Here is a 13,752-nt window from a genome sequence, read left to right on the forward strand (position 1 = left end):
GTTCCTGGGAGGCAAATCGATTAGCAGAGGGAGTGACGTTGTCCCTAGACGCTGTGACGTTGGGCTAACGCAGTGACTACACAAAGGCAACAAGGGGCAAACCATTTTGTGGTTGGATCAATCAAGATTACCTGTGATAGTGTGAGGTACTTCTCACTATTCATCTGTCAGTGATATTCTCTGTACTGGATAGCCAGCAAGGCATCCAAAGATTGTATTCAAAAACTACTACTTAATAATAAAACCCTCAGCTGCTGCACCGGTTTTCCCGCATTGGGTTTTTTCGGGGACATTTGTCCAAAAATAACAATGTAATGTGTTGTGTATTTATTTCTTGCTCAGTTTCTTGTTTCCACTTATAATTTAATTGGTGAAGACTGCAGTGTATTAGTTTCGGTGTTTACTGTAGGAAACAATAAATAATTTGTTCAGTAATTAACAAATAGAAGGAACTTAATCAGTTGCTGCACTAGAAATTTGGGCTTCCAAGTCCTTTTGGCTTCTCAAGAGAGAATTTGCCCTTGGACCATTCACCCTCAGCCAAAATCGTTTATGGCTTCTTAGGTGAATTACATCTATTTGCTTTGGTCAAAGTCCTTTATGACCCAACCAAGTCCTTTTGGCTTCTCAAGAGAAGATTTGTCCAATATTGAAATTTCCCTGGGCCATTTACCTCTGGTCAAAGTCGTTTATGACCCAGCCAAGTCCTTCTGGCTTCTCGGGTGAATGCATCCATCTCCACTGGTCAAAGTCCTTTATGACCCAACCAAGGTCCTTTATGGCTTTAGGAGATGGTTATCCTTGATCCTGCAAAGACATCAACCCTCCCTCTCCATGAGGGAGACATTTTGCATCACGCCAAGCTTGTCTCTGAAGTATACAAACTTCACTCTAGACAGAGGCTTAGTGAGAATGTCTACAATCTACTCATCTATGTATATGTATTGGAGCTCCACTACTCCCCTCTCCACCATGTCTCGGATGACGTGACGTGATCAAGGAGTCCTGCATCCTTTACAGTGTACCTACATCATTCAAAAGGACATGGAAGAAACAATTATAACGAAGCAAAAAATACAAAGACAAGAGGCTCGCCAAGCAAAAATAACAACAATCAAGGGAGAAAAATATCAAGTACTTATCTCTTGATTAAGAAAGAAATTGTTGAGTGTTATAGGGATTTGTCTACTCCCTCTTGATCCTTGCCTCCTTAATGAAGTCCATATGCAATCTCATCAAACTTAGATTCCTTTGTTTCTTCATCCTACGAATTAGGCTTAGCAAGCCATTCATCGAGCTATCTAGCCACACCAAAGGCTTAAAAACAAGCCAGTATCAACACAAAGTCATTCCACATGTTATCAAGGAGATAAACCAAGTATGCATCACACCAACTCCACTTGCATTCAGCGTTCTAAGCCTTGCTCTAGGGTTTCATCCCACAAACCCAAGGACTTTCTCATCTAAGATTTCAACACAAGTCTTCTCTACGATTTACAAACCCTAAGTCTTCCAACTCTTGTACCACACAAGCATAAAGACTCCAAGATGAATACATCAATATTAAAAGCACATACTTTAATATAGGTGTTATGATAAGCTCTCTTCCCGCCTTGCCATCTGTGTCGACAACCCTGCCAACATCCACATACTGAATGATCATTAAGTTCACAAAAAATGAATAAGTATCAAATGTTTCATCTTAAAATTTGCAGAGGGGTGTTAATGGGCTTTACCCAAAGGGATAAAAGAAGGTGAGGGTGGCTTTCTCCCCAGCTCCCTCTAGCTCTGGAGTAACTTCCTTCTAAAGATTTGTAATGTTAATTTTAGCTAACAATGGTATGTTCTACGCTTAGCACAATTGCTTCAATGTTCCTTTAGCAACCCAATGACAATTTCCAATTTAGTTTTCCAATAGCAATCACATTAACCATAAATCACATTGACAGTAACTATACATAGAACATTAATAATAAAATGCAGAAGACAAGCCAAGACAAGAGGACACCAGATTTGGCAGATGCCAAGGAAAAACCCCAAGATGAGGAAACCCTTTCATCAATTCTTATTATTATTATATCAATTGTTCAGCAGAGAGAGAGAGAGTACAAAAAGTCAAATTTGACTTGCCAAATCAAAGTCAAAACATCCTTGTCAAATCTTGCAATTTTGTCCCTGGTCAACATCGGTCAAACCAGCGATAGAGTGTGCCCTAACTAGTCAATGGTCAAGGGTCAAAACACCCTTTAGCAGCTCGGTCAAAGTGCATTTAACTCAGCCTCCTTAGCTGGTCAAACAACAACCAAAACAGTCCTCTTTAGAGCGATCAAACCCAGTCAACCAAAAGTCAACTCTATGGTCAAACAAGTTTGCGGTCAACGCAGGTCAACAGCCCAGAAAATCTCAATTTCTATGCCAAACAGTACGGCTTGCCAAAATCAAAAATTTCCCACAAAAATCACAGTCGAAGGATGAGTGAAAGTGTCTAGCCAACGCTGGTCAAACCCTACAACAGCGTTGAAATTTCAGCCCTGTAATCTACCCAAAAAATTCATCCTCCTTACCACACGTGTGAGAGAAAATATATGCCCAATAGTTGTACGAACTAATGAGAGAAGGAGAGAGAAGAATGTTTGATCGAGTGAGGTGCCAAATGAGGTTGGAGGTCACTTATATTTATACAAGTCATTGAGGGTGAAGTGACATGTCCATTGGGCTTCATGAGCAAGCTTTCATCCAATCACTGAGCTCTTCAACATTAGTTACAGTGTAAAGCATCCCTCCCACCGCCATCACATACGTGTACTCTGCAAGCAACAAGATGTTAATGACCCCACGGCAGTGATTCTTTTCTTTAAAGTGCAGATTTGGGAATAGAAAACATTCTCTCCAGCTCTCCTTTCTCAAAATAATTTGAAAGAAATTTCAAAGAATTCGTTTTAACCATAGATATGCTCTGATATTTCCCCGGGGAAGCTTTTCTTAGTGCTAAAATTCGTTCTTTAATGTATTCGCTTACCTTGTCACGAAGCTCCATGCCTATCATTAATTTCAAGGGAAACATTGTTGATAGTTTAATTAGGAGCCCGTTAAAACCGCAATCAATGTCTGCAAAGCAAATTTTCGTAGAAATGGCCTGTTTCAAATCATTAGCCTCTGTAGCTTTCGTCGAATCTTCTGCGTTCGAGAAATTTTCTAGAGCAGTAGAAATCTTTGAACTCTCTACAGGTTTCGCACTGGTATTCCCTCGCATCCTTCATTGAATCATCTGATTTTGTTGTTTTTGAGGCTAGTAGAATTCTATTGGATTAATCGAGACTAGAAAGTGTGAGTTGCTCAATGGATTGTTGTGAACTTGGGCTCTATAAAAACATTTTCAAAGGAGCCCAATGGAGGCAGTGTGACCCCAAACATGGGACATAGTTTGCATTCAATCTTGCACTTGCACAATCTCGAGACTGGGACATGGGAGGAAATTCATACTGAAATATAATTTTAAAAATTCATACAAACTAACAACATAGGCCCTACTCTTGAGCACTAAACATCAACCTCTTCTTGGTTGCAGCTCTCTAGGGCTTCTTTTTCTCCACAATTGAGATCCTTTTCACTTGACTTTAGTGGTTGCTCTCTCAACAAAGCTTTGATAAAGTGTTGAATTTTCTACAATATGCACAATAGAAACCAATCTTCTAATCCGATAATTATGACCTAATGATATTTAACAATTTATATTTATGTCATCGATATCCTTGAGCAATTATACACGGAAAATCTCAACAATAATGTAGCGAAAACAGTAAGATCATAAAGAGACATGCATGCACAATAGAGACAGCAAATTTTCCTTACGAAACCCAAACTTGAGAGAAAACCGATCAACTCTTCTTATAGGAGAAATTATTCTTCAGCAAGGTTTACAATTCTAAATTGTCTAGAAGTCAGTGCCAAAATCCAAATCCAGACTTCAGTCAATTGGTCCTCTATCTGCTCCCACGTGTGATTGTTACAAAAGAGAGATGATGATGATTGAGTGAGTCAAAATGAAGATGTCACATTGTATATATATATATACAAGTCTAACGGTTGCATTTACCTCAAGGGACATGTCCCTTCATGAGTTGGGTCGACATGTCCATTTTGAGCCTACATGAAGCCCAATAAAAAGTTGAATTTTTATTTTTATTTTCATAAATCTTCTAGGCCGACTTCTGCGGCCTCTTGGAATGTGAGAATACCTCCCGATGCTACACAAAAATCAACAACTAGCATATCTACTCTGACATTGTGCTCTCGAAGGACTTGATAAAATGATATTTTTAGAAAATTGTTGGCCTCCTTCCTATAGCAAGCTACAACGAAGGTTGTCTTGCTATTAAAACAGGGAGACTTTGAACACTTTAGTTTCACAATTGTGCTAGAGTCTCCAATGACAATCAAACCCTTGAATCCATATTCGAGCGATATGAGTAAGCTCTGAACTAATGCATCGCCTTCAGCTTGATTGTTCATGGATTCACCAAGACCCCAAGCAAAAGTCATTTCCAATTTTCCTTCATGATCTAGAATGATCCTCCCCCCCCCCCGCCCCCATCGCCCCCGCCCCCGCACTTGCCACCTCTAAAAAAATAAGGGTTATTGCTCAATACTCATTTGTCAATAATTTATAGTGTGCAAGATTGGTATGAGACTACTGATGAACCTAAATGTTATTAACAATAAAAAACACAAACCCAAATGAAAAAACTTGCCTATTGTAGAAATAAATGATGAATCACCATGTTGACCACTACAAGATCATTACCTCCTTGTTGGCTACCACTAGTTCATGGGAGCAACCACAAGACAAGGTAAGCACTTGAAGACCATTTCTTGATTAAGGCAAAGGATATTGTCAAAACAACTGGCCATAAGAAGCCCTCAAGCTTGGAGTATATTAATAAAATTCTTTGATGAAATCCTATGCTTCCCAAAAGACCTAAGGGCAAACAAAGTAAAATAATACAATAGAAAGACCCGAGTTAATTAGGACAGCTTAGAACAAAAGCAGTTTTCATTTGAAAATTTGCCTTATATACAGTTAAATTATGGGCGGTGGCAGATGTGAGAGATGAAAGTTCATTATTACAATGGGAACCACTTCAATGCAACAAAAATAGCAATCCCTCTCAAAGAAAGGAGTTATATATCAAGGAAGAATTCTAGAAAGACCTTTTCCATCCCATTAAAAGTTGATTAATGAGGAAGCTATTTCTCAAAAAGAAGTTTTCCTCTCCTTAATGTTCTTGGTTTCCTCGTACCAGGCCATGGCTTACTTTAGTTGTATATGGACCCTTGTAGTCTATTAGCAATCTGGCCATTTTTCTATGATCAGTTGACTTCTAACCATTACACTATTTCACAATAAGTCATCAATGCAAAACTCTAGCCAAACAAACACACAACATCACAAAAGGAAATTTTGAAAACAAGTAAAATGCATCCAATGCCAAATTAAGTTAATGAATATACCCTTATATTTACATAAGAAGGCCCCAAGTGCTTGTGCACACTCAAACTTTAAGCCCTTCGTTGTGAGACAATTTTAAGAATCTCGTTTCTTAATTAATATTTATCCCTGGAGAAAAAGTGTCCCCTCTAAAGACTGTGTGGCTTAGTGAACTCTACAATTTCGCATGGATGAGATCTATAAGTCCACAATATTTGGCCATAATATGATGGATTTTCAAAAATGGTTATATGTAAAGAAATACCAAAAAAGACAATATAAATCAAATTACTGAAAAGTTAAAACTAAGCACCCCTCCACCATAAGCAATTTATCCCCCACAACCAAATTAATTCCATTGCAACTAATACTAATTCCCCCTTCACTGCCAACAAATCATATCACCCACATGTTACTCCCCATAAAGTGAGTACCTTTGTACCCCACAATTCTCTATCAGTGACCTCACAGATCATTATGGCAGTCATTTGCCAAAAATCTATTATTGAAACTTATTATGACAATGATTTGCTATAGGTTCATTCTAGTGTATATATAAAAAAATTGCTCATTTTGTCCCTGTACGTACATGCCTGTCTAATGTATTGAGCCCTTAACTCAGGATCCATTCTAGAAATGCCATGTCTCTCGCAAACATTATTTACACATGCTAACAAAATAAAATGTTAAATATAATGATGAAAGTAAGTGAAAACATGGAGTTCCAACAGCAATTATTTGCCATTGACTCGAGTGTGTGCAATGTGTTTGCATTCACCACATGTGTATAACATTACATGGTTTTTGGGGGGGGTTCTGAATAGCAGTTAGTTGTCACTGCCAAGTTGGATGTATAGAGAGAGTTCAGGAAAGATAGGACCTAAAATTTACTTGGAATGGTGAGCCAGTAACTGAATAGGTACGGTGATAAAGAGGATATGGAAATCTATAAAACAAAGCAGAAAAATTCAAGTGATTGACCCACCTAAAGAAATTGTTGCATGACTTGTTCTATTCTGTAGTAATCTTGGCTTACATTGTTTTCTTTGTGTTGCCTTATGACTGAACTTTAAGAGATAAGCACGCCAACAGTGGCTATTCACGATTTAGTTTTCCCAGAAGAGAATCATGAAGATTTCTTTTCACGAATCAGAAGTCATGGGGCCATAGTGGAGAATGGAAAGAATAATGGAACTCACCTGAAGACCGATCAGAATGCAATCACCTACAACCAACAGAACATTCAAAGCACGAAACTTGGAAGACATCTTGCTCCGATGCCGATCGTATGCCCTCGAAACGGCACGGGCAGTTGGGGAAAGACCCAACTTGGAGTGGCAAACACTACATTCTATCACCCCGTTCTTCATCTTGCTGCACAAAGTTTATTGTGCACACAAATGTCCAAAAAACTCCCGGCGATCACTTCTGAAAATGAAATTAGAGTTAGCATATCATATCAAGACAAAGACACTAAACATTAAATTGGCATTTAAAATCGATGTAAGCTAAATCCACATGTGCGTACATGGCAAAATCGCATATCGAGAGTAAGGAAGTGCCAAATTTGCGAAGATATTTTACAAATTCAATGCTGTAGAGAGATTAACTTCAAATAAACAGCAATCTTTAAATGGGTCTCAGATTGAATTTAAAGTAGCAGCCAATTCTCAAACGGATGAAGTTAAATCACCACAAATCTAACAGAGCAATGAGGCTCAAATGATTACCTGCAATATATCAGTGACCTGAGTTCGAATCTCCTGGTTATATCCCATTACAGAGCACAAAGCCCAATGCCGTTATCAAATCTAGCCCTCACCAACAGATCCACGTTACTGCTCCTTCACCTGGTTGTTTTCTGTATTCATTTCGCCAGATCCCTAATATCACAATTCTTAAACCATCTTATCCTGAAACAATGGCTGATTTCAGTAGTTAAACCCTCGATTTGGCCGAATTCAGAGTTTTTCCGCGGTAAAATTCCTCTGAGAAAGAGTGGCAGATCGGGATCGAAATGGCTGGAAATTTTTTAAGAAGACACTGTCTAATTGCGGATCTGCGACAGAAATTGAGTTTCCAAGTTAAGCCTAGGGCTGGTTGGATGGATCCACGCAGGCAGAGTTCCAGTTTAAAGGTCGAATAATGCGACAGTATATTCACTAACAGCACAAGCGATATATACATCCATATAGGGTACTGTATTGTTCAACGCTCCGGACGGAAAGTATTTACATGCCCGCTGTAAGAAAAAATTAGCATTAATTCCATGATTTTTAGTGATCCTTCAAATTTCGTTGTGAATTGACGATGCCTTTGAACACACATTATTTTTTTCAGGACATTTACTTTCTACAGAATTTAACGAAAGATCTCCATGCCTGTGGTGAGGTAACATTTGTTGCCTGCCGGTCTACCTAACAACAATCCCGATTCCGCAGCTTTATAGATGGTCATATGGTTGTTATGTACGCTGTGTGACTTCTACGCCACCTCGAATATGCTTCAATGGGGGTAAGTCTAAAGCGTTTGTTCAATTTTTTGAGAAATTTGTTCTAGTTGTTGGAATTTACTGGTTCATAGTTTTGGTTGAATTTTGGGTAGTTTTTATATTGATTTAAAATTAAGCATAGATTTTTAAATTATAGATTTATTGGGTGTGGATTTTAAATTATAGTGTAATTTTGTTGGAAATTTATTTTAGTTATGGAAATTTATTGGTTTATAATTTAGGTTGAATTTTGGGTAATTTGTATTGATAAAAATTAAGTAAAAAAAAAATTAAATAGAGTTTTAGATTTTAAATTATATTTTGATTTTGTTTAGTCAATTTTGTATGAAATTGATTGTGATTTTAAATATTTGGTATTTATATTGATTTAAAATTTAAAAAAAAAAAAATTAAATAGAGTTTTAGATTTTAAATTATATTTTGATTTTGTTTATTCAATTAGAATGAAATTGAGTGTGATTTTAAAATTTTGGTAATTTATATTGATTTAAAATTAATTAACAAATTTTAAAATATTATTTTATTGTTTAATGATTTTAAATATTTTATTGGTTAATGATTTTAAATTATAATACAATTTTGTTTGTTAAATTTTGTTAAAAATTATTTTGGTTGTTGAAATTTTTTGATTCATAATTTTATAATTTTTGGTAATTTGGATTTATTTAAATTTAAGTAAAAAGTTTTAAAAATATGTATTTATTGTAGAAATCTTTTAAATCATAGTATAATTTTACTTGTATTTAAAATTTCAATCAAGTTTTTATATATTAATGTTATTGTAATTAATTATTTACTTCATGGTTCGTCTATAAATCATAGGATTCTTCAGCTTTGGTTGAACATGTTGAGAAGACAAAGCATCATTTATGCATTGAGGAGGCTAAGGTTATTGCTAAAATTTCTCATTTTCATCACCATAAGTTTAGGGAATCCAATGAAATTGAGAGGAGATCAAGTATTCTAAACAGTGATAACGGATGGAAAATTAAACCCGAATGACGGATGGAAAATTAGTAGTTGTTGGATTCCCACCCTTTCCTCTTAGTTTTTTCTCCTTCTTGGTCTAGCGATTTTGTGGGTTTCCTTGTTTTTTCCTATTTTATCTCCTTGATTCTGGTTTCTTCTGATTTCTCCCCATGGGGTTTATTGATTCCCTTATGTTTCCTTTTTCCTTCTTTATTTTATAATTTTATTAATCTTAATTTTTTATATTCCTCTTTTGACTTTTGAGTTTATATTTAGTTGTCTTTATTATAAAAACAATATTTCCCTTATTGTAATTATTATCCTTAGCCTCAATTTATGGAATGTGTTTTAATCCATTTATATATATAGATATATGTATGTAGATATAGAAATATTCATATTCATATTTTTATTGTTATTCAAGTAAAAGCAAAAGTTATTTTTCTAGAATTTTAATTTATATATTTAATTATTTAAATTGTAACTAAAAGATTAAAAATATATATCTTTAATTTTAATTAGTTTAAAATTAATTAAAAAAATAATATCAATGTTTATTTATACACATTTAACTCAATTATTTAATTAAGATTAAATTGATTCTTTATTTTATAATTTTATATATTATAATTGTATTAATCTTAAACTTTTATATTCCACTTTTAGCTTAAGAGGTTATATTTAATTGATTTTCTTATAAAAATAATGTTTTTCATTGATTTATTGCTTGGCTGAATTTAATTTATAAAGTGTGTTATTTATATATTTATTTATATATATATATATATATATATTCTTAATCAATTCAAAAGTTATTTTTCTAAGATTTACATTTACATACTTATATATATTTCGTTATTTAGCTTATAACTAAAATATTAAAAAAAAAAATCTTTGATTTTAATTAGTTTAAGATTAATTAAAAAATAATATCATATTTATTTATATACATTTAACTCAATTATTTAAATTAAGATTAAATTAATTTTTCCTCTATTTTTTATCCAGTAAAAGTAGTTGTTTATTTATAGTCGTTTACTTATAGTCGTTAGAAGGATTTGTCTTTCTATTTAACATGTTGCCATGATCTAATTCTTCATCTTGTCTTAATGATGAACCACATTGGTTGGTTCGAAACGCATCGACCAAACATTCGTAATGTGATTTCTACCGAAAGTGTTTCAAATACTCATGAAAGGTGTCAATCTCGGTTCAGTTATGTGATATCGAGACTTATCATCACACCATTACCTCTTATCACAATGAGACAATGCAAGTTGGAAGCTCATTCAATCTCTGGAAGGGGTGATATCATGCAGAGAGTAGTGACCTATCATGTAGAGAATAGTGACCCATGACCTCAGTCTGCAGATGCATTCAACGCTAGCTCTCGCATACATCCATTAGTGTGTTATGGTTTAAAGGCTTCTCCTTGTGATGACAATGGAGGTTGCATTTCATCTAAGGATACACTTCAAAAGCAAGGCATGTTGGGAAGAGTCTCAAGATTTTCTATTATCCGGGGTAAGTTTCATTTGTATGTATCAAAACTCCAACTCTTTAATGCACTTTTGTTTGATTTAGTTTCTTTCTCGATCTATTGGGTGGCTTTCCCTCTCAGGCTCCCCTATTTTGCCCCCTTACAACATGAACTCCCTCATCTTGCCTATGGGCTCACTGGTTTGTGGCTAGGACATGATACCCCCAACCATCCTTTTTTTCTCTTCTTCTTGGTGACCAATTCTATGCTTGACTTCCCTATGGTTTCTTCTCTCTGTTTACATAGTTCCCTTCCACCTAACCCCCACTCTGTTGCACATCATGTCATGCCTTAGCTTCTCACATGGTAATCGTGGAAATATTGAGGAGAGATCCAAGGCGCATATGTCGACGCCTCTGATGCACATTATTAGAATCACACCTCCAAAGTTGCGAGGGAGGAAACTGATATAGTTGAAAATGAGGCAAGAGTGGAAAGGTGTTTCTTGACGGGCATAGAGTGGAGGAAGACATTAGAAAGTAGATTATAGACTTGGGTAATACTCATTTGAGACAGACAGAATACATGTAGACAATCAACCTCTACTAGCAGATCAAGACCATAATGGGCAAGGTTTTAGTAAAACCAAGTAAGTGACAACAAGATATATTGCTTTGCATAGATGCATTGTAGCTACAAGTGGCAAAGGTGCATTGCAAGGTGACCACCCTTGCCAAAAAGGTAACAAACATGGAATTTTTAGCCAACGAGGAAGAGGAGGCTAAACCTTAAACCTAGTAGGCAAACTCTTCCCCCGTCTAATGCTCAAACTATTTATTTTTGCTTTTACTCTTCATAGTAAGTTATCTAATCTCTTCACTGACACCAATAATATGTTTATTAAAAGGGTTAGTGACACTTACAATCTTTGTGTTTTATATCATATTGCTACCGATGTTATTTTGGCCATTTTGACAAAAATGTTATGTTTGTGTTGTTGGTTTAGTTTCCCCAATTATGAACCAATAGCTACAAGATTATCTTTAAGGTGTGTGTGTGTGTGTGTGTGTGTAAATAAGTTGATTTGTATTACTTCAAAATATCAAATTACATCATTCTTTCCATATACACAACACATAGCAATGCATTTACTACCTTCCTGGTCTTAGGTCCCAGGATTGTTCATGGGCTTTCCCTTCCTCTTACAAACATTATCCATTCTAAGGAGTTATTAAGATCAATTAAAGATGAGACAATGATGACATTTAGTTGAGACACTTCCATTATCGAATGTTCTAGCATATTTGTTGTTCCCTTCTCACCATCTGAGTGATCTGATTCGTGGGTAAGTTTGTACCCACTCATTGACATGAGTCAAAATTAGGGCTAAGTCTTTTTTCTTTTAAGTTAAAGGATGAGCTTCCTTTGTTGAGGGTTAAGATGGCTCTACATGGTGCTAAGTTGAGTTTGGAGGTGTTGATATGGTTGTGGGTGACTTATGTTGTTGTGTATTATCCTGCTTGTGAGCCATAGTAGTCTTGGCTCATTTGGTTCGCTTTGGATCTTGCCATTCACAGTTATTTTTCTTAGCATCTGGGTGAGTTTAGGGCCCTTGCAAAAAGGGACATGCATTATGAAGATGACCGGCCAGTTGGCAAGTCTTATGGCGAAAAGTAGTGTTTTCATAATCTATTTGTCGCAACTAAACCCTACCCATCCATTTAAGAAGGATTTTATCAAGCAATCCTTTACTGAGGTCTGCTTTAACACATATGCGTAAAAATATGATAATTCCTTTTCCCATCCTACCAGTGTCGGTTTTGATGAAGCAAACTATTAAGTTTCCCACATCTTCTAAGACATTTGGATGTGGCAAATGGATGGGTAGGTTAGGGAGCCTTACCTAGACTGGGGTTGCCAGAATTGTCATGGAAAGAGAATTAAAATTAGGAAACCATGGTTGAAAAGAGAGACCGAAGCGGCCCCAAAACTAGGGTCCCTAATTAAAAACCTTCTATTGGTCTTCTAAATTTTTGAAGAGCACAACAAAGAATCATTTTGAGAAGAAATGCATCACAATATCCTAAGACCAATTCTAGTGCACCCACTCCCAAAGAGCAGATGCTAAGGGCCAAAATTTGTTAAAATGGTAAATAATCTCATTCCTTTCATAATTAGTAGCCAAGAATCTGTATATATTGTTATCCACTTCAAGAAATGGGGTTTCTACTACCCGGTCGACCACGAATGTTGGTCCAGAGAGATCTTTGAGGTTTGGAGTAGACAATCCTAATTTTAAGGTATCCTTAAAGGGTTTGGGTTGGGATGATGAGGACGCACGCCAGCCTTTCGCTCCACCTCTTACTCTTGATATAATAGATATTGAGGTGTCCTTTTCTATGTTGTACTCGCTAAGGGGTTTCTGATCCTAAAGTTGTCGACCTCCGTGCAGGAGTCAAATACTACGATATGGGATTCTCATCTAATGTATTTTGGCTACAAGTGCGGAAATCATATCAATGGCTTTAACCTACAAATAAAGGGATCCCCCTCAGATTGGTTTCACAAAGATTGAAAAATTCTCAAGATCTAGGGTGGTACACTCATCCTATGAGAGGAAAGAACCATGCAGAAGGAGGGGCCTTGAGATTTGAGGTTGCATTAAGGCCGATAACATGCCTCCAACTCCTTTAACGTAATCAGCTAATCCAGGTTGCGCATGAGCAAAGAGTGGCACAGCAATTCCATGGCCCACCCCTCTGCCTAAGCGAGGGTCTTCCTGAGCGGCGACATTTGACACCAATTTGTTATTAGCAATCTTGTGGCGATCCAACATCCTTTCATATTGTTGTGAGTGTCAAGGTTGTTGGTTCAAATCTCATGGGGAACGGTTGAGGGTGCAAGATAAAAGATGTCCCATGGGGCATCTAGTCACACAATCCTAGTGACGCCATCCCAAAGGTGGGAAGATCATTTTTTCATCCAATAATGGGGCTAGCCCTGACTTAGGATCAACCCCATTATAAAGGAAATAAAAATAAAATCGTGTGTGTGTGTGTGCACCATGTGGGTTGATATTGAAATATTTTACTTCTAACAACATTGAAATATTATTTTATTACTTTAATATATATAGAGAGAGAGAGAGAGATGGACAGGTTCAAATCTCATGGGGAGCGGTTGAGAGTGTAAGATAAAAAAATGTCACATGGGGCATCTAGTTGCACAATCTTGGTTACACAATCTCAAATGTGGACAAATCATTTTTTCATCCAATAATGGGGCTATCCCCAACCTAAGACC

At 36.1% G+C, this 13,752-nt stretch overlaps 1 protein-coding gene and 1 pseudogene across 2 annotated transcripts in view; both read right to left on the minus strand.

Annotated features, from left to right (window-relative positions):
* The window catches only part of LOC149153845 (CMP-sialic acid transporter 5-like), a 187,849-nt gene extending 179,931 nt beyond the window's left edge, over positions 1 to 7,918 (minus strand). Inside the window, exons 1-3 of one of the 2 annotated variants that reach the window (XM_089441420.1) lie at positions 7,870 to 7,887; positions 7,219 to 7,730; positions 6,688 to 6,916 (exon numbers count right to left, since the gene is read on the minus strand). In XM_089441420.1, the coding sequence (XP_089297546.1) occupies positions 6,688 to 6,858 (171 nt within the window). In that variant the 5' untranslated portion in view covers positions 6,859 to 6,916; positions 7,219 to 7,730; positions 7,870 to 7,887. Of the gene's footprint in view, positions 1 to 6,687; positions 6,917 to 7,218 lie in introns of both variants that reach the window. The other variant, XM_089441421.1, reaches the window with a different exon arrangement.
* Positions 2,719 to 3,421, minus strand: LOC149153848 (tRNA (guanine-N(7)-)-methyltransferase pseudogene; annotated as a pseudogene).
* Positions 7,919 to 13,752: the final 5,834 nt, after the last annotated feature.

This window comes from Pinus tabuliformis, chromosome 9 (assembly GCF_031772625.1).
Source record: "Pinus tabuliformis cultivar Carrire ecotype Pingquan chromosome 9, CPIR1, whole genome shotgun sequence".
Classification (NCBI taxonomy): domain Eukaryota; kingdom Viridiplantae; phylum Streptophyta; class Pinopsida; order Pinales; family Pinaceae; genus Pinus; species Pinus tabuliformis.